General features: G+C 36.0%; 1 protein-coding gene across 1 annotated transcript in view; it reads left to right on the top strand.

Annotated features, from left to right (window-relative positions):
• CADPS2 (calcium dependent secretion activator 2) overlaps nt 1-22665 on the top strand; it is a 355227-nt gene that overhangs the window by 221940 nt on the left and 110622 nt on the right. Inside the window, exon 4 of the mRNA XM_017507634.2 lies at nt 20441-20521. Coding sequence (XP_017363123.1) covers nt 20441-20521 — 81 coding nt within the window. The remainder of the gene's footprint in view (nt 1-20440; nt 20522-22665) is intronic.

Raw genomic sequence — 22665 nt, 5'->3', positions numbered from 1 at the left:
ACTCGGGAGGGTGAGACAGGAGAATTGCTGAATGTGGGAGATGAGGTTGCAGTGTGCCGAGATCACACCACTGCACTCCAGCCTGGGTGACAGAGACTCTGCCTCAAAAAAAAAAAAAAAGTTCACTGAATACCTAAGAAAAATATCAGCTCCTCAGTTAAGCAGTGAAAACACATAAATGGCAAGGCTTGATTCCTTCCCTCAAGGTATTAATGTGTCAGTAGACAGATGTATAAAATGGCCTGGTTGTATAAATGGTACAGATGTATAAAAAGTAATAGTACAGTTGATCAGTGCATTACTGGAAGTATGTATACTATATAGCAGGAGCACATGGGCGGCAGAATCTTCATTTGATATTGGATAGTTGGCATGTATTTCTTCAGTGCTGTACAACTTCGTATGCACATTAGAATATAAGAGCTTTAATACTTGGGTGTCACCTCCTACTAAGTGAAATGGCCTGTGGAGGTCAGACCCAATACCTCTTTTTTATAATTTTCCCATATGATGCTGATGCAAGTGAGGGTTGAGGACCCCTCACCTGACATCCCATCTGAGGACCTTGTCCTGTGGTCACATTTAACATAAGGGAGGCTGGGAACAGTCTAGCTGGGTGCCAGGAAATAAAGGTGATTTGGGAGTATAGAAGCCCAATTCTTTCTTGGATATTTGATTGAAGTTTAATGAAGGTTTTAAGAAAACAATAATTCTGAGTTTTGCATGATAAACACAAAATTAACCATAGGGAGAAAACAGCATTTACAAAGACATGAGGAGCATGAAATGGCTTGGAATCTGTTAGGGAGGTAAGGTGTGTGTTGCTGGAGTAGCAGAAGAAGCTAAAGAATTAGGAAAGGACTTGAATATTAAGGGCCTTATATGCTAGATCAAAGAGCTTAGAATTGACCTTGTGGTACAGAACACTGTTGGGGTATAAGCAAAGGAATGACAGGAACAATTGGGGGTCTGGAAAGATCCTGCTCTGTGATCTGAAGAATGGATTGCAGGTGGCCTTAACCTACTGTGGCTATGGGCCAGTGTTGTTTAAAATGACCAGGAACTACATATTAATCCTTCAAGTAATCTCTCCAGGCGCCACTGATTGTCCTGCTGTAGATCTTTTGCTTGTGGGCCTGGTTTTACCTCTGTGTTGTCTCTGAAGTTCTTAGGCTGCTGGACTTCATCTAGCAGACTGTTCTTGCATCCTCTTGGGTCTGCACTTTGTATTGTCCTTTGAAATTCCACTCTGCTCTCACACTTGGGAACTATGGCCTGGGTCAAAACACTGAATTACCTGCTTGCCTGTAAAGGGACAAGATGAATGTGTAGGAATTTCTGGCAGAAACTAAGGATTGTCTGTTTACCTATGGAGATTTTATATCAACCATAGTATGATGGGGCACCTCTGATTAGAGTGTTTTTGTTTTAGCACAGTGCCCATTCTAGTCAGGCACTTTTCTAGGTTCTTGGTATACAATGGTCCCTCTTCTCATGAAGAACATTATTTTGATGAGGTGGGGAGAGGGAATCAGGAGTTCCGTTTTGTATATACTGAAGTCAAATATTGAATGACCATGTCGAGATTGCAGGTGATGGCTGGTTGTAGAAGATTAGAATTTTAATCTGTTTAAATTTTAGTTTTAGCAGATTTGGGAATCACTTAGATACCATCAGTAGTTTAAGCCATGGTTCATCTTGAGAACTCTTTGGGAGAGTCTAGAGGCCCAAGGAGAAATGGAGCCCAGGACAGAGCTCTGTGGACAGAAGGATTTAGAGGTTGTACAAAGGGGAAAGAAACAGTGGGGTAGGAGAAGAAGTAGAGAGTGAAGCATCAGGAAATCCAAGAGAAGCCATTTCAAGAAGGAGAAAGCTGTTTTCTGTGCCACCTGCTGCCAAGTCCGGCAAAATAACAATGAAGTAATCTTTGAATTTGTCAAGCTGGAAGACACTATTGACTTTGATAAAGGGAGACCCCTTGGTTGGTTGAGAGCAAACCTGATTGGGGTAGATTTAGAGAAGAACCAAAGAGGTAAGGAAATAGAGTTAAAAGGGAAAGGTTCAGGGAATCAGCCAGTAACAAAAAAATTGTATATTCAATAAATTTCTTCTATACAGTACATTCTATTTAGTTTAAAAAATTTGACACTATATGCCAGACTCACAGCATTAGACTTTCTTTTTTTTTTTTTTCTTGAGATGGAATTTCACTCTTGTTGCCCAGGCTGGAGTGTAATGATGCGATCTCAGCTCACTGCAACCTCTGCTTCTCAGATCAAGCAATTCTCCTGATTCAATATCCCAAGGAGCTGAGATTACAGGCGTGCAAAATTACATGCCCGGCTAATTTTCTGGATTTTCATGTTGTCCAGGCTGGTTTCAAACTCCTGACCTCAGGTAATCCACCTGCCTCGGCCCCCCAAAGTGTTAGGATTATAGTCATGAGCCACTGAACCTGGCCTAGACTTCATTTTTAATTTTTTATTTCTTCTGGTCAGAACAGCTTCTCTCTTTTATTTTTTTATTTTTTTTTATTTTAAAGCTTTTTTTCAAAAGCATTTTGGAAAGGCTGTGGCAAAAGAGTTTCTGTGTACTCATAAAAGAGTATCAGTGATATTTAATGCTTTTTAGCTGATTCTTGGTTCAAAATGTCTTACATTATCTTTGCTTTAGACTAGAAAAAGTTAAATGCTTCCATTTTCCCTAATCACTCTAGATAGTGCAGGGCCAACTGATGTTATCTTAGCAGAATATCACTTATGTAATAGGTGGCAATGATTACCTCTAGCTCTTTGTTACAAACTGGCAGAAAGAGTTCTATTATTACTATTAAATGTCTAGAACAATTTCATTGCCTGTGTGCAAAGTATTTTCATGATTCTGATATATGGTGAACAGGGCTTAAATATCAGTCTATGAACCATTGTCAAAAGTTTGTGTACTCTCTGTATACATGATCTGATATGAAGAGCAATAGAATTTGAAAAATATAGATAGGTTCACTACCCTTTATAGTTAGAGAATTTAGGAGATACTGGGATTGTTGTACTTAGATCCACTGGAAGAAGAAACTTCAGTAATAAAGAACAAGTTCACTGTGCTTACTGTGAGTATCGCTGCCCTCTGCTATCTTCACCTTTTCAGGTAGATCAGCTCCTTATTTCACAATGTGTGTCGCTTAAGCCCATAGAAAACTGATGGATATGAAACTTCTCCAATTCAGTAGATTTTAATGTCACTTTCTTTTTCATCCAGTACCTAGCTCTTAATGTCAGATTCATCCTTCTGCCTCATAATCACAAGCCCTTTCTTTTTTATTGCCTTTCCAACCCAATGACTCCTTACTGTTGGTTACTCTATAATACTGCATTATCTGTTCCTCTTGTCTTATTTCATAGCCATTGCCATAGCAGGAGACTTCATTATCTCACATATGGAGCATGACAACAATCTCTTACCTACTGTCTCCTTCCAATCCTAGATATTTTTGCTTTTAGATAAACATCTTTGAAGCACCTGTTTGATCTCATCAAGACCTAACTTTGAATATCAGGGAAAAAAATGAAATTCACACTCCTTGGTTAAGCTTTCAGCAGTTGTGCTGTTCAATATGGCCCCATCTACATTTCAACTGTTCTTCCCATGTAACAATTCCTTATAGCCTGTGTTCTAGATAAAGTGAATTACTCCCTGTTCCTCATTGACACTTGTATATTGCCTTGGATTTTAATTTTACCTCACATTATTCTCTTCATTTGGAATTTCTATTTCTCCATTTTTCATGACCCAAGAGAAATTCCACCACCTTTAGAAAGCCTTCCTGCACCTGTGTCTGTTCACTTTTGTTATACTGAGGGAGAGAAAAAAATGTATGAAGAGTTTACAGTTCCCCATGATAACCCAAAAGCCTGTCATATTGTACTTTGCATTATAGATATTTATATATGCCTCTTTTACTGCATTTTACCATCTTAAACATCAGATAAACATTAATCCTTGTACCGTTATACAGTAATGTAACTTGTGTTTCCTATTGTGGGCACTTTCATATAGTAAATGACTGAAAGAATGAAAAATGAGGCCAGGCACCGTGGCTCACGCCTATAATCCCAGCACTTTGGGAGGCCAAGGCCATCACGAGCTCAAGAGATGGAGACCATCCTGGTCAACATGGTGAAACCCCATCTCTACTAAAAATACAAAAAATTTAGCTGGGCATGGTGGCGCTTGCCTGTAGTCCCAGCTACTTGGGATACTGAGGCAGAAGAATTGCTTGAACCCAGGAAGCGGAGGTTGTGGTGAGCTGAGATCACGCCATTGTACTCCATTCTGGGTAACAAGAGCGAAACTCCATCTCCAAAAAAAAAAAAAAAAAAAAAAGAATGAAAATGAGGACAAGACATGGCTCTGGGGTTGAAATGAGATAATGTTTGTAAAAATGTTTCTAATGTTTATAAGTGCTGTATAAATTGAGGTCTTATGATGAAACTAGAGTTCAAATCTGCTTAGGGAAAGGTCTGGAAAAGTGATAGTGTCTTTGTTATTTTACTTAATGCTAAACTTTTTAAATCTCAGTATCATCTCACTATTAGTGTGAATACAGATTCAACTATTTTATTGAGATAAGTATAGTTAGTAAGTAATTGTTTTAAAACTCCAGCTCATTACTTTTTTCCAGAAGATGAAATGTTAATACCAAATGGAATACTAAAGAGTATTTCATGATGTGCAAAAATTTACCAAGTTATCACTACTATTTTATATATATACATGCATATATATATGTATATGCATATATATGTATACTTAGAGAATATATATGCATATTCTCTAAGTATATGCATATATATATGTATACTTAGAGAATATATATGCATATTCTCTAAGTATATGCATATATATATGTATACTTAGAGAATATATATGCATATTCTCTAGGCTATAGAAGTCCCATGGTTTTTATGTTTGAGGTTAAACTTATCTTCTTGCCTTTGAACATTTTGATCCATTATTTAATAGAGTTTAGTTCAGCTCACATAGGGTAATTTTATACCTAATTAACTCATTCATCTTTTCCCTGTTTTAAGTTTTCAAAGGGAAATGTGGTTTGGGAAATGCATTTTTAAGACTTTTAGAACTGTTCTACAAGTATCCATGGCAAACTACTATTTCTGAGTCAAATTTTTAATGCATAATTTAAAAGGTAGTTATAAGAGAGGTAAAAGCTTTGAATCTAGCAGACAGAATGCTACCTGATTCTTTCATACATAACATCACACAGGGAATGTGTTGCTCTTGAGAGTTGGGAAATGACTTCATTTCCTTATGTTCTTTTTGCTGGATGAAATTACAAAAAGAACATTAGTTACCTTGTAGTTGTTAGCTAATTCTCAATGATCAAGAAAAAGGAAAGAGTGGTGTTTATTTTTGTTTTTGAGGGGGCTGACTCTGGAAAATGGGTCACCACAGAGGGGATATTAGAGTCCAATAACCTTTCCAATACAGGTGGAATTATTCTGTTTTGGAATAAAATTAAGACAGGTTGTTCAATTCCCGCCATTAGAGATGAATCTGTGTTATTCCTATCGTTAGGGTAAAGGGAAATAAATAAATGGCATGCATTGCAGTTTAGATAAAGGTCATAAATACCTGAAAATTTCCACAGTGAGAAAACTGTGATGGCTGTGTCATCAGATAGTACGAGCTTTGTTGTTAAGTAATTGGTTTATCATCTTCCAAGGAGATTTGGAGATTGATCTGGACAATGAAGGTATCGACAAAGAGGATCCCAGATTAGAGAAATACATGATTTAGAAATAGTAACATGTTTGGTGAACAGTGAATAAATCTGTATGTGTAGGCAATGCAATTATCCAAGAGGTAAGAAAGGTAGATTGGTATAAAATGTGGGAGGTCCTGAATGTTAGGCTAAAGTGTTCAGTGTTTGGTCATCATTCTCTCTAATTCATAGTCTTATATTCTCTCTCTTTTTTTTTTTTTTTTTTGAGACAGAGTCTAGCTCTGTTGCCCAGGCTGTAGTGCAGTGGCATGATCTTGGCTCACTGCAACCTGCACCTCGTGTCTCAGCCTCTGGAGTAGCTGGTATTACAGATGTGTGCCACCACACCTGGTTAATTTTTCCTTTTTAGTAGAGAGGGGGTTTTGCCATATTGCTCTGGCTGGTCTTGAACTCCTAGCCTTAAGTGATCTACCTGCCTTGGCCTCCTAAATTGCTGGGATTATAGGCTTGAGCTACTGTGCCAAGCCCATGGTTATATATTCTTATTCATTTGCTTCCTCCTTCAGTGTTTTTCATCCTCCTCTTCCCTCATTCCTCCTTACTCTCCTTGCCTACTATTTTCTTCTCCCACGACCCCCTGGGAAATTTTCACCTAATCAAGGGCAATGAGAATCACATGCAGAAATAGGGAAACCATATTTGGGAGTGGGTGATAAAGAAAATCAGTTCAGTTTTAGTTTGAAGTCATTGTGAGATGCCTGAAAGCAAAGTCCTGGCCTTCAGTTGGAAGTGCAAAGCTAGAACTCAAGGAGAGAGGCCAAGCTGTGTGCTGACGTATGACATTGCATTGAGAAATTACTGCAAATGCTCTGAAGTCTAGAACAGCTGAGGACAGAGCTTGTGTGTGTTTGTGGGCTGAGAGAGTAGCGAGCCAGCAAAGAAAACAGCAGAAATGATCACAGTCAGTTGGATTGATTTGTGCTCCATCTTTATTGTAAATAATTTTTGATTCAAGTGATGGTGGAGGATCAATACTTATTGATAAGGTAAATTAATTTGCTAATACTTAATAAAGCTTTTGCCCAGTGTTTTGAGGCTGTGTTGCAAAATCCATGTATATTTGGCATTGCCAAATGAAACACTGAGCTGCTAGATATGATAAACAAGAAAGTATTAGGAAGAATGTTCTTTTGGAATCAGCATTAGGTTTGTACTGATTACTTCTTATATTATCTAGTGGTTTACAGATACTTGTAATTTACAAATTGTAATATAAATCTAGTGATTTACAGATAATATAAATATAGTGGACCAGCTAGGAATTAACCTCAGGAAGACACCAAATTTACATAACATCTATATAAACCCTAGTCTACTTATATTTTCACGATAAAGGATAAAGATAAATACAAGAAAATAACAAAAAGCAATTCACTCAAAAAGAGTAAGCTATAATTGATGTGGGGACTAAGAGAAAAACTAATTTTTTTCAGTAGGAAAAGGAAGAGTGCGGTTAACTAGGATTAGCATATACAAAGATATCATTATGGAAAAACACAGTTATTAATCCCCCTTTTCAGTGATTGACAATATTAATATAAGGACATTTATTTTGGTTCTAGAAAACAGATTTTTTAGAGCAGGCAATGATGCTAAACAGTGAAAAGCATTTTTTAAAAGATCTTTTCTCTTTAAGATATAAGTAAGTTTAATGAAATTCAAGGGTTTGATGTTTGTAGTTTTTATAGTATTAGAGCAATATAACAAGTTGTAAAAAAAAAAAAAAAGCTGTTAGGTGAAACTTAGTAAAGTTATTTTATGCTATAGTTAACATTTTCTTAATTGTAAGATAGTTGGCTTCCGGTTCTCCGTAGGACTTCTGCAAAGGGAGATTTGCTGATCTCAAAGACTTCGTATTTCCCAGAGCTTCTCCCAAGGAACAGAAGAATAACTGGGCAAGGAGAGCCTAGGGTTTGATATTTGTAAGGGAAGACTGACAGACTGTTACATTAGGTCATCAATTTCTCTCTGTCTTTTTTTTTTTTTTTTTTTTTTTTTTTTTTTTTTTTTTTTTTTTTTTTTTTTTTTTTTTTTTTTTTTTTTTTTTTGTGATGGAGTCTCACTCTGTTTCCCAGGCTGTAGTACAGTGACATGATGTTGGCTAACGGCAACCTCTGCCTCCTGGGTTCAAGTGATTCTCCTGCCTCAGCCTCTGCAGTAGCTGGGATTACGGGTGCCCACCACCGCACCTAATTTTTGTATTTTTAGTAGAGTTAGGATTTCACCATGTTAGCCAGGCTGGTCTTGAATGCCTGACCTCCAGTGATCCACCAGCCTTGGCCTCCCAAAGTGCTGGGATTACAGGTCTGATCCACCACTTCTGGCCTCAATTTCTCCATTTTTAATATTTCTGTCTTTGTAAATCTATCCTGATACTATCAATCCAGAAAAAAAATTTTCTTGAATACCCATAACATCTGTTTCACTATTACTTTTTTTTAAAACATAAAATATGAACTCCTAGAGAGCCACAACTTTTGTAGTTACTGAAAATCCTACAACAGAGTATGCTATACAGTAGGTATAGAAAACATGTATATAGAATTAATAAAATCATGTACTATTGAGGTTAACATTATTAAGACCCTATGTCTTAGTGTTCCTTTACAAAAATTTCGAAAATCTCTGTAAGTATAAGTTTGAAGATGTGCAGGGCTGAGGTGACTGTTTTCCCTGGTTTATGTATCAAAAGTCATATGGCCTTTCCTAGAATGAAATAATAGAGGCCTTCATACAGAAGAGTCATGGTTCTTTATCTCTTTTCAGTTAATCACCCTTTTCAGAACCTTGGGTAAGCTATGAAATTCAAATAATTCCCCAAGGGGAAAAATATACATCTTTACAAAACTTTGCTCACAACTTCAGTAGTTTCACAGACTTCCAAAGGTCCAATTCAAGAATCCCCTAACCTAGAGAATTCTGAATGTGGAAACAGTAATTCCTGTGTAATAAACAGGAGGAAAAGGAAAGTATATTTTCCCTAGTAAATATTTGTCAAGCCAGTGAAATAGTTTGATAATTGAAGTGATAAAATTGTCTGTGTAATATAAACTAGAAGCTTTGCAGAGAAAAAAGGATATATTGGATATTTGTTATGGTCAAGGATGAACAGCCCTTTTAAAAAGACCTGTAAAATATTCTCTGCTAGGAAAAGACATCTGTGAGGAAAGTAATCTATTTTTAAATAAAATGTTGAAGTTAGAAGTAAAAGAAAATGACACTAAAAGATGAAATTGCCCTGGTAGAGTAAAGCCTCGATCTCTATTACAAACCCCAGAGTTCACATATTCGTATTTTATGTATTTCATAGCCTAAGTCCAGCACTAGGATCTAGTGGGTCAACAACATTTTTACTTTTTTTTTTCTTAATTTTTCTTATTTGTTAGGGAACAGCATGGAAACATTTTTAATTGTAATGCCCTAGATCTATAATTGTCTCTTCAGGCTTTTATATATTTCTTCTCCCCTTCCCTTCTTTCTTTCTTTCTCTCTCTGTCTCTCTCTCTCTCTTTCTTTCTCTCTCTCTCTGTGTGTGTGTGTGTGTGTGTGTGTGTGTGTGTGTGTGCGCGCGCGCATACTTATTTAATTTTTACTGATGGTTCAGGAAAGAAAGATAATTATTTTCACTGTGACAGAGTTTGCAACCATACTGGCAAATTGAAACAGTGCTTGAAGTGCCTAGAGAAACACTGTAATGTACACAAACACAAAAAGAGAGGGGGTACAGAAGAAGGAAAGGGAGAGAAAGAGAGACCTGGCCAGGAACTCATAATACCTGAAAATACCTGCATTCTGGTCTGCCTAGGTCTCAACTATGTGGTTCTAGGTTTTGCTCTACATGACTCTAGGTGGATTGGATGTGGACTGTGAGGGAGAGAAATGTTGAGGATGACGTGTAGGTTTTGGGCCTGAGTAACTGGTACAGAGACATGCCATTTAGCACATGGCATTACTCATGAATGATTGGGGTATGAGACTGAAAATCAAGATTCTATTGTGGGCTTGTTTAGTGTGCCTTATCTTCACATAAGCCAAAACTCTAGTAGGCAATGGGAAATGTAAGTCTGGAGCTCTTGTAAGAGATTCGTGGTATAGATATACACTTGAAAGAGCAGAGACTAGATATGGCTTACGATCATAGGCTTTGGGGAGAGCACCCAGGCAGTGAATATTTAGATTGAGAAAAGGTTAGAGGCCCCAGATGTGAAGTCTCCAATGTTTATGAGCACTCATGGGAACACATCTCCAGTTTTCTAATGATAGTTAAAAGAAAATCATATTTGGCCTAGTATAATTTATTTTGAAGTATTTTGTAAAATGGGCACATCATTATTAAAACTAACCAACTGGGGACTGGCTAGAGGGAGAAGGGTATGGGTGTAAATGGGTGTCATGAGGGTTCATTGTGGTGTTAGAACTGTGAAGTGTCTTGATGATGGTTATTCATGCACCTATGTAAGTATAAATTGTGGAGAACTGAACACACACACAAAGGAGGACACGTAAAGCTGAGGAAATCTGAATAAAATGGGTGATTCCATCACCAAAGTCAGGATCCTGGTTTTGGTAGAATACTATAGTTTTATAAGATGCCACCATTAGGGGAAAACTGGGAAAAGTGTATAATGGATATCTTTCTATTTTTTACCATTATATGTAAATCTACAATTGTCTCAATTGAAGAAGTCTGCCTTTAGGAAAATGCTCATAACAATTATATAAACTTTCAATTAAATAAATTATATGGAAAAAAAAAAAAAAAAAAAAAAAACCCTCAAAACTCAAAAGAAAAGAAAACATGTAACATTAAACTAAGATTCTTACATGTAAAAAAAATTAAGCAACTAATTTACCCCCTTCAATTCTAACATTACATAAAATGAAGATAACTGATTAGATTTTTATCCATTGCCTTCATTAGCTTTTTTATTCTTTGGTAAATATGTTTCTTGGAAATCTGCTTTTCCAATTTCGCAAAATCACACCAGCAGTCATCAAAGTTAGTACACTTAGACCTCTGAAAATTTAGCTTTATGAAGAGAAGGCTACTAAAGACACATAGGACATAGTGTTCAAGGTAGTGGACTAGAAGGAGCTAGTGTGCACCACTGTCCTGGAGAGGAAACAGTGACAAGTAAACATGGACTCTCTATGTAGATCACCTAAGAAACTACATCAGGATACATCAAGTGAGCAATGGGACATTGAGAACAGAAAAGATTGAAGCTGGGCAGCTGCCTAGCTGGGACCAGCATGGAGCCAGAAGAAGCTCCTTAACATGGGGAAACAATGAGTGAACGAGAGTCGTCAGGGCATCCACATTTCCCACAGGGATCTGTGCAATCCTGGGAATGTGAAAATCCCGTGACCCCCCTTGCACCTCTACACTGATACACAGAGCCACCCAGATTTTGCAGAGGCAACACTAAAGTCCATGGGTACCCCCACAGGCCTTGGAATCCAGAGCAGTCTGGTTGGTACTGGGTACCATGGCCCTGACAGAGGCTGTAGTCATGGTGCTGGAGACGGTCAGATTGCTCTACACCCTCTTGATGGAAAAGGCTTGGTCCCTTCTTCCAGTACAGCAGCCCTACCTCTGCCTGAACTCTGCAGGCAGGCACAGCTCTGTTTCCCAGGGAGCACCCAAACAGTGGAGCAGGTTACTCCACCCACCCCTACCCTTCTAGCCAAGCAGGTGGTACCACTGTGCTGGGGGTACCACCTCTGAGACCCTGTCTTAGGAAAAAACAAAACAAAACAAAATTTCTGAATATAGTCACATGCATTACAGCAGAATAGACCAAACTTAGGAAGGAATCTCAAAGCTTAAAAGACCAATACTTCAAATCAACTTTGCCAGCCAAAAAGAAAAAGAATTAACAATTTAAAAAATAAACAAAACCTTTGAGAAATATGAGTTTATATAAACACACCAAATCTACAACTCATTGGCGTTCCTGACAGAGGAAAGAGAGTAAGCAACTTCGAAAATATTTGAGGATATTGCCCATGAAAATTTCCCCAGTCTCACTAGAAAGTTGGACATACAAATTTAAGAAATACAGAGAACTCTGGCAAGATAGTATACAAGATCACCATCCCCAAGGCACATAGCCATCAGATTCACCAAGTTCAACAACAAAAAATCTTTAAGGCAAGCTGGACATGGTGGCTTATGCCTATAATCCCAGCACTTTTTGGGGAGGCTGAAGCAAGAGGATCACATCAGGTTAGGGGTTTGAGATCAGTGTGGCCAACATGGTGAAACCTGTCTTTACTACAAATACAAAAATTAGGTAAGTGTAGTGATGTGCGCCTGTAGTCTTAGCTACTTGGGAAGCTGAGGCAGGAGAATCACCTGAAACTGGGGGACAGAGGTTGCAGTGAGCCAAGATTGCACCACTACACTCCAGCCAGGGCAACAGAGTGAGACTCCATCTCAAAAACAAAAACAAAAAATAGGCACACCTTTTGCAGAAAACTTAGGAGCCAGAAGAAGATGGAGGCCTGTTTCAGGTTTCTTAAATAAAATAAATTCCAGCCAAGAAATTCATATCCTGCCAAACTAAGCTTCTAACTGAAGGAGAAATAGAGTACTTCTCAGAGAAGCAAGCACTAAAGGAATTGCTAACACTAGACTACCCTTATGAGAGGTTGTTAAGGGAGTGCTAAACATGGAAATGAAACACCAAAACCTGCTACCAAAAATATGGTTAAGTATACAGCCCACAGTTAACATAAGGCTTTTACACAGTCAAGTCCTCAAAACAACCAGCTAACAAAATAACAAGATCAAAATCTCACATATCAATACTATCTCTGAATGTAAAAACCTCACTTAAAAGGCATAGAGTGGCAAGCTGGATAAAAAGACAATAACCAACTGTTCAAGAGAGTCATCTCACATGTAATGACACCACAGGCTCAAAGTAAAGAAGTAGATAAAGATCTTTTATGCAAATGGAAAAAAATGTGAGAGCTGCTATTCTTATATCAGATAGAATAGATTTTAAACCAATAACAGTGAGGAAGGACAAAGAAGGGCATTACATAATGATAAAGGGTTCAATTCAACAGGAAGACTAAACTATCCTTAATATATACACGCCCAAAACTAGAGCACAAAGATTCATAAAGCAGGTTCTTTTTGATTTGTGAACAAATTTAGCCACACATTAATGGTCAGGGATTTCAACACCCCACTGACAGCATTAGACTATCCAGGCAGAAAACTAGCACATTCTGAAATTAAACTCAGCATTAGACCAATTGGACCTACTAGACATCTACAGGACACTCTACCTAACAAACACAGAACATATATTCTTCTCATCTGTACACAGAACACATTCTAAGATTGGCACATGCTTGGTGATAACACAAGTCTCAATAAATTAAAAAAATTGAAATCCTACCAAGCACTCTCTTGGACCACAGGGCAATAAAAGTAGAAAGTAATACCAAGAAGATCTCTTAGACCTACATAAAACATGGAAATTAAACAACTTTCTCCTGAACAAATCTTGAGTCAACAATTAAGACAGAAATCAAAAACTTCCTTAAAATTAAGGAAAATACAGACAGAATTTACCAAAATATTTGGGATACAGCTAAAGCAGTGTTAACAGGAAAGTTTATAGGGTGAAACACCTTCATCAAGGAGTTAGGAAGATCTCAAATTAACGATCTGACATTATATCTGGAGGAATTAGGAAACCATCCAACTCCAACACTAACACAAGAAATAACTAAAATCGGCAAAGAACTGAATGAAATTGAGATGCAAAAGTTTATTTAAAAAATTAATGTAATTAAGAGTTGTTTTTTTGAAAACACAGACAAGATTAACTGCTAGCTGTATTAACAAAGAAAAAGGATTCAAACAAGTGTAACCAGAAATAACAAAGATGGCATTACAGGTGATCTCATAGAAATATTAAAAAAAAAAGATCCCCAGAGACTATTTTGAACACTTCTATATATACAAAATAGAAAATCTGGAGGAAATGAATAAATTACTGGAAACACACAATCTCCCAAGATTGAACCAGGCAAGAAATAAAAACCTGAACAGACCAATAACAAGTGCTGAAATTTAATCGGTATTTTTAAAACTATGAACCAAAAAGAGCCCTGGAACAACAACGTCTTAGCTCAGCATTTATAGCTGAATTCTACCAGATGTACAAAAAAGAACTGATACCAATCATCCTGAAATTATTTTTAAAAATCTTCTCTAACTCATTCTACAAAGCCAGCATCATCCTGTTACCAAAATCTGGAAGAGACACAATGAAATAAGAAATCTGTAGACCAATATCCCCAATGAATATAGTCACAAAACTCCTCAATACAATACTAGCAAACAAAATATAGCTGCATTGCAATAATGTTAATTCCCCACAATCAAGCAGTATTCTTGGGAGGAAAGTTTGGCTCAACATAAGCAAATCAATGAACAGAATCAAAAATAAAAAAACACATAATCTCATTAGATGCAGAAAAAGCCTTCAATAAACTCCAGTTTTCCTTTATGATAAAAACCCTCAATAGGCTAGGCATTGAAGAAAAGTATAAAAATAAGAGCTATCTATAAAATACTCACAGTCAATATCATGCTGGATGAAGAAAAGCTAGAACTATTCCTCTTGAGTACGGGAACATGTTAAGAATGCCCACTCACACCATTCCTGTTCAACATAGTACTAGAAGCCTAGCCAGAGCAATCAGGCAATAGGAAGAAATAAAGGGCATCCATATAGGAAAAAGGGAAGTCAAATTATCTTTTTTGCTAATGATATTCTATACATAGAAAACTCTAAAGACTCTGCCAAAAGGCTTCTCACACTGATAAATGACTTCAGTAAAGTTTCAAACTATAAAATAAAAGTACAAAAATTAATAGAATTTCAATACACCTACAGGCAGAACTACACAACACTGCTTAGAAAATGACAAAGATGACACAAATAAATGGAAAAATATTACATATTTATAGAATGGAGAAATTAATATTAAAATGGCATACTACCCAAAGCAATTTGCAGAATCAGTGCTATCCCTATCAAAAAAGCAACATGATTTTTCACAGAATTAGAAAAATCTGTTCTAAAATTCACATGGAACCAAAAAGCTGAAATAGCCAAAACAATCCTAAGCAAAAAGAACAAAACCAGAGACATTATACTACCTAACTTCAAAGCACACTATAAGGCTACAGTAACCAAAACAGCATTGTACTAGTACAAACACAGACACATAGACAAATGGAACAGCGTAGCGAACCCAAAAATAAACCTGCACACCTACAACTATCTGATCTTTGACAAAATCAACAAAAATAAGCCATGGGGAAAGGACTCGCTTTGCAATAAATGGTGATGGAATAACTGGCTAGCCATATGCAGAAGAATGAAACTAGACCCCTACCTTTCATCATATACAAAAAATTAACTCAGCGTGGATTAAAGACTTAAAGGAAAGACTTCAAAGTGTAAAAATCCTAAAAGAAATTCTAGGAAATACCCTTCTTGACATCTGCTTTGGCAAATAACTTATGGCTAAGTCCACAAAAGCAATTTCAACAAAAACAAAAATTGACAAGTTGGACCTAATTAATCTAAAGAGATTCTGCACAGCAAAAGAAGTTACCAACAGAATCAACCAACAGCCTACAAAATGGGAGAAAATATTTGCAAACTGTGTACCTCACAAAGATCTAATATCCAGAATCTACTAATATCCAGAATCTACAAGGAGCTTAAACAATTTAAGCAAAACCAATCCAATTAAAAAATGTGCAAAGTACACAATCAGACATTTAATCAAAAGATGTACAAGGGCCAAAAAAAAAAATGAACAAATGTTCAACATCATTAATCATCAGAGAAATGCAAATCAAAGCCACGTTGAGAGAGATACTATCTCACAGCAGTCAGAATGGCTATTATCAAAAAGTTAAAACAAAACAACAACAAAAAAAACAGATGCTGGTGAAGCTGCAGAGAAAAGCAAATGTTTATATGCTGTTGGTGGCAATGCAAATTACTTTAGCCACTGTGGAAAGTAGTTTAAAGATTTCTCAAAGAAGTTAAAACAGAACTACCATTACACCCAGCAATCCCACTACTGGGTATGTACCCAAAGAAAAATGACTCATTCTATCCAAAGGACACTGACACCCATATGGTTATTGTCACACTGATGACAATAGCAAAGACCTGGTATTAATCTAGGTGCCCATCAATGGTGGGTTGGATAAAGAAAATATTTTATATATACATAAAATATACATAAAATATTGATAATATTTATGAATATCATAAATACATAAGTACACACACACACACACACACACCCCATGGACTATTACACAGCACTAAAAAAGAATGAAAGCATATTCTTTGCAGCAATGTGGGTGCAACTGGAAGCCATTATTCTAAGCAAATTAACACCTGAACAGACATCCACATACTACATATTCTCACTTATAAATAAAAGCTAAACATTGAATACACATAGACATAAAGACAGAAATAGTAGACACTGGGAACTGATTGACTAAGGAAAATGTGGGCTGAAAAACTACCTATTGGATACTATGCTCACCACTTGGGAGTGATGGTACCTTCTGTATTTCCAAGCTCAACCTAAATCGCAAGTAATATACCCATGTAACAACCCTGCAAATGTAGCCCCCCGATCTGAATTTTGTTTTGTTTTGTTTTGTTTTTAAAGACAATGTAGTGTCCCAATGCCCTACTTTTTGTTTTTTGTTGTTTTGGGGGGTTTTTTTTGCTTATTTTTTTTTTCAGAAAAATTTCATCAAGGTATTATTTTTAAAAAAAAAAATATAGACCAGGTGTGGTGGTTCATGCCTGTAATTCCAGCACTTAGGAAGGCAGAGGCAGGAGGATCACTTGAGCCCAAAAGTTCAAGACTAGTTTAGATAACAGCAATAATCCCATCTCTACAAAAAGAAAAAATATGTAGTTGTAAATTGTCTCTTACAAATAAAACTCCCAAAATTCAGAAATAATTCAAACAATTTTACTTAAAATTAAGTAAGAACTATTAATCTGGAGATATAAATACATAAAGGTGATAGTGTTTCTAGAGGCATTTGAAAAACTATGGCCTTTTATTTAAAGATATTAAATGCTATATTTTGTTGGAGGTATGAGAAAAAATATAATTCCTTTATATGCAAGTAACTTTTTTATTTCTCTCTAAGAAATATGTATCGGCATTAAGCAAAGATTATATTTCATATTACATTTAGTGCATTTTATGTATTGTTATAGTTTCAATGTTCTCGTGGTTCTCTTTAGTTTTTAGGAGCTTGAAATGAGAGATTTCTGTTAACCTGGAACACATACTTATTGCATATTATATTTCTTCATAATTACATTAGGTTTTGATTTGGATCATTATTGTTTTAGACACAGTGAAGATAAACTCGTTTCTGTTTGATTTTTAATCATATTAATTAAAATTGTTTATTAGTTTTATGAGATGGCATAGAAACTCCTTTATAATGGGGATTTACTTTAAGAAAATCTTGTGTTATTTTTTAACTTACTTTAAAATGAATTTGGTTTTTAAAAAATCAACTTGGGAACATATTTTAGACAGGTAATCTCAGGGATTTTACATATGTATTTTTTTTTCCAGGAGAAAATTAACATGGATATCCTCAATTTAATATTTTGTGTATATCTATTAAAGAGAACAAAATAAGAAGAATTCCGTCTGTCTCTCTGACCTATTGTTTGTGCTGGAGACAGAGTAAATCTTTCCTTTCCAAAGCTTAGATATGATCATATCACTCCCCAACTTTATTTTTTTGTTTTTATTTTTTAATGTATTTTTTATTGTATTTTAGATCCTGGGGTACATGTGCAGATCATGCAGAATTGTTGCATAGGTACATACATGGCAGTGTGGTTTAGTGCCTCAATCCCCCTGTCACCTATATCTGGCATTTCTCCTCATGTTATCCCTCCCCAACCTCCCTACCCCACACTGTCCCTTCCCTAGTCCCCCCACAACAGACCCCAGTGTGTGATGCTCCCCTCCTTGTGTCCATGTGTTCTCATTTTTCAACACCCGCCTATGAGTGAGAACATATAGTGTTTGATTTTCTGTTCTTGTGTCAGTTTGCTGAGAATGATGGCTTCCAGATTCATCCATGTCCCTACAAAAGACATGAACTCATAGTTTTTTAAGGCTGCATAGTATTCCATGGTGTATATGTGCCACATTTTTCTTGTCCAGTCTGTCATCAGTAGGCATTTGGGTTGGTTCCAGGTCTTTGCTATTGTAAACAGTGCCACAATGAACATAAGTGTGCATGTGTATTTATAATAGAATGATTTATAATCCTTTGGGTGTATACCCAGTAATGGGATTGCTGGGTCAAATGTAGTTTCTATTTCTCAGTCTTTGAGGAATCACCACACTGTTTTCCACAGTGGTTGAACTAATTTACACTCCCACCAACAGTGTAAAAGTGTTTCTATTTCTCTGCATCCTTTCCAGCATCTGTTGTCTCCAGATTTTTTAATGATTGCCATTCTAACTGGCGTGAGATGGTATCTCAATGTGGTTTTGATTTGCATTTCTCTAATGACCAATGATGATGAGCATTTTTTCATATGTTGGCCTCATATATGTCTTCTTTTGAAAAGTATCTGTTCATGTCTTTCACCTACTTTTGATTGGGTTTTTTTTTTTTTCTTGCAAATCTGTTTTAGTTCTTTGTAGATATTGGATATTAGCCCTTTGTCAGATGGGTAGATGGCAAAAATTTTTTCCCCTTCTGTTGGTTGCCAGTTCACTCTAATGATTGTTTCTTTTGCTGTACAGAAGCTCTGGTTTAATTAGACCCCATTTGTCTATTTTGGCTTTTGTTGCCAATGCTTTTGGTGTTTTAGTCATGAAGTCCTTGCCTATGCCTATGTCCTGGATGGTTTTGCCTAGGTTTTCTTCTAGGGTTTTTATGGTGTTCAGTCTTATGTTTAAGTCTTTAATCCATCTGTAGCTAATTTTAGTGTAAGGTGTCTGGAAGGGGTCCAGTTTCTGCTTTTGCACATGGCTAGCCAGTTACCCCAGCACCATTTATGAAACAGGGAATCCTTTCCCTATTGCTTGTTTTTGTCAGTTTGTCAAAGATCAGATGGTTATAGGTGTGTGTTGTTGCCTCTAAGGCCTCTGTTCTGTTCCATTGGTCTATATCTCACTCCCCCACTTTAAACGTCCCAAGGAAGTTCCATTGTGGTTGGAACTAATCCAAATTCTCTAATGTGACTTGTGAAGAGTAACTTATGAAGTTGCCCTGCTTCTCTCTCCAGTCCTGTCTCCCACCTGCCTCTTCTGGTATCTCATTCGAAAAGAATCACTGAGTGTGTCTAGTTTTACCTCCTCTACTCCAGACTTTTGGTGTTCTCTTAAAGGAACATCTTCCTTTTTTTGACTCTTCCTATCAATTGCTATACCACCATCCTGTTAATCTGGTTTGCTTCTACTCATCTTTTTGAAGACTTTCTTATTTGAGGGTGTTTTAAAAATGTAAGCTGGTTAATTTGTAGTTCTTCAGGAAATGGACAAACTGTTATCATCCTTGGTGTTTAATGTTATGATCAGTCCTAATTGAATCTTTAGATGGTCCTTTACTAAAGTGTATTGTGCAGTCCTGGCTTCTTTGTGATGAGAGGGTGAAAGGAGAAGAAGTCAAGAGAAAAATTAATATTTACCATCCTTAATTTAATATTTTTATAAAGTAACTAATAAATATTGAGCGAATAGGTGAAAAGGTATCATGAGTAAAGTGAAAAGAAGTTATAACAAAAGTTAAGGATTATTTCATGAAATGAAAATTTCCCATGTAAATGGGAGATTTCTAAAAATATTGATGAGAGAACACTGTTATTGTTTTCAGTCAGTATGGTGCCAGTCTGTAAAAGAATGGAAGGATTTCTTGGCGGTATTAGTCTATTGGTATTAGAATGAGGAGTATATGAAGAATTAAATGGTAGAAAGTTATATTAGTCAAAGAATACTTTTATAGTTTAGCACTAATACAATCTTATTATTAAAATGAAGGGATTTTTTTTAAAGTATAAAGAAGTGAAACATTACTCAGCATCTCATCCTCAAGAAATACATGACAAGAACTTGAAAGAACAAAACAGGAGATTCATCTCTCTGGAACTATTTAGGATTGACCTTCAAAAGACAGAAGGATGGACTGAATAAAACCGTATGACAACTTAATGTAACCTTAAGGAAAAAGGACCTCTTGTTTTAGAGTTGTTGTGGACGAGTTGCAGAAAGAATTTTTTGTAATAATTAAGATTTCTTGAAATCTAAATCAAGAAATCTAATTTCAGTTTAGAATTGACCTTCATAAAGACAGAAGGATTTCTTGATTTTGTGGTTTCGTGAATAAAACCACAATGACAAAGTACCCACGAAATTTAACTGGATTCAAATGAAACAATCTCCTGTATTCTCTTTGTAATAGATATTTGATACAATCTATTAAATATTTTTGAGTCATTTAATCTTTGTCTTAGTCTGCGGGTCACTGCCATTAAGTAATCACATATGTGTAACTTCTGTTTTATTTTTAATTTTAAGCTGGATAATGCAGATGAACAAGCAGCCCAGATCAGAAGGGAACTTGATGGCCGGCTGCAATTGGCAGATAAAATGGCAAAGGTAAATTATTTACTTGGACATACTATACCCCATTCCTTTCTTTACCTAGATTTCTGTGAGCTGAAAGAGTGTTTTGTATAGGTGAAAAAAAAAAAAAGAGCCAGCATAATTTAAACATTTTCTTCTCCACACATAGACCTCTTAATCTTGAATATCTGGTGCATGTTGTCTAAATGGGGCATATTATTCATTTTACATATTCATTCTTAATATGTGAACTGTTTAATTTTAATGATAACTTTTATAGAATTTTTTAAAGCAATGCCTGAGTTTCTCAAACTGCCATATCTAGAAGAGTTTCAATGTTGTGCTAAGCAAAATACAACCAGAGAGAAAAAACTCCTCCCCGCAAAATCATGTAATATATTCGTAAGTATACAGCATAGTTATTGCCACATAGTGGTTCCAACTAATATTTAATTAAATGACTAAATGCATGAAAAAATGTAATTTGAAGTATCTAGTAGAAAGTCTGGCAGATAAGTATGTTTGACACAAGAAATTCATTGTATTGTACTTACTTTATTTGTGTGATCATTATGTATTGTGAATAGAAATAGATTTCAGGCAAAAGCCATGAGTTTTTTCTAGTACTTAAGGTTTTTAGAAAGAATAGAACCTAATTGTCTAAATCATTCTTTAGTGAATTGATTGATTAACTTACTTCAGTGATATGAAAATTTTCATTTTTTTCAATGGACATGCAATTACAGTGCTGTTGATTGCTCTGAACATAAGATTCTCTCCCTTTCCTTTCTGCTAAGCAAAAACTTCCAATATTTGATGGATAGTCTCTCTTTCTCTCTCATAACATGTATACAATAAGCTGCACACATCTTCAGTTTACAATATGATGAATGTTTATGAATACACCCCATGTAGCTACCTCCCAAATCAAGACAGTGAGCTCTTCTAGCATTCAAGAAGTTATATCGCATGCTAATTTTAACAATTATTTTTGTGCTTCTGCAAAGTAAATGTGTATTTGTAAATATTAATGTATACAGTTTTAAAAATGCCAATAACATTTAAATATTTATTAAAAAGCAGAGGAAACTTTGAGAAATTAGAGACAAACAATGATATAGAAAAAAATTGAGAGAAATTGGGTAACAAGAATGTCAGTAAATTGTGAGATCATGGGGAAGAATCTCTAGATGAGTGAAGACACATTGTGCTATAAATCAGGGGCCAAAGAGTTACAGTCGCACAAAGGGCAGTGGCTGAAAGGATACCATGCCTTATTTTTGTCCTCTGGGTTTCTACAAAGGTGCTATTTCATTCTAGAGATTTGAATGTGGACTTCATATAGTAGAAACCAAGCAGCTTGTGGCTGTTGGAACCTTTAGAAAGGAAAATGTTTTAATGCCAAATCCTATCCTGTACTGAGACTGGCTGGAAAAGAAATTGCTTTTCTGAGACCTCAAGCTAACAAAGAACCTAGAGAGTTGTGCCTGACAGCAGCAGGCGGGACAGTGGATCTGTGTTCAGCATTTGAAAATTACCTACTTGTATATAGATTGTACCTGAGGCTGGGTACATTGTCATATCTGATGCTTTAGAATAAAGTTTAAGCGACCTTCTAGAGAGTTATGAGACTGGAAAAAAAGCCTCAGACATGTTCTCAGATTCATGTCTGAGAAGGAGAAGGCATGTTCATAAACTCCTAGGCTGAGTCAGAAGAAAGGTTTAGTTCTGTCCTTGAGAGAACTCTAATGGTTTCATCAGAGATGTTGATAAAGTGGAAAAAGCATGGAGAAAGAAACTGATGGGTTGGGAGGCAAATTATATCTAGACAATAGCAATCACGAATTTGGTCACAGGTCTTTCTGTACATATTTGGTCCACTACTTCCTAATTATTCTTGGCTAAAGTACTAAAATCTGTATTTCTGTATTGTTAGAGGAGGTATCCTCTAACAATAGGATACCTTTTGGTGAAAATATTGACACAGCAGATTAAGCAGGTTTAATTGCTTTCTGCTTGAAGGTCACCAAAGTGAAGCCCTCTTATGTTTCTTAAAATGTTTTTTTTTTTTTTTCTTTTTCTTTTTCTTTTTCTTTTTTTTTTTTTTTTTTTTTTTTTTTTTTTTTTTTTTGAGATGGAGTCTCACTCTGTCACCCAGGCTGGAGTGCATTGGCACG

This window comes from Cebus imitator, unplaced genomic scaffold (assembly GCF_001604975.1).
Source record: "Cebus imitator isolate Cc_AM_T3 unplaced genomic scaffold, Cebus_imitator-1.0 Scaffold381, whole genome shotgun sequence".
NCBI lineage: Eukaryota > Metazoa > Chordata > Mammalia > Primates > Cebidae > Cebus > Cebus imitator.
This window is presented reverse-complemented; position numbering and strand designations above follow the sequence as displayed.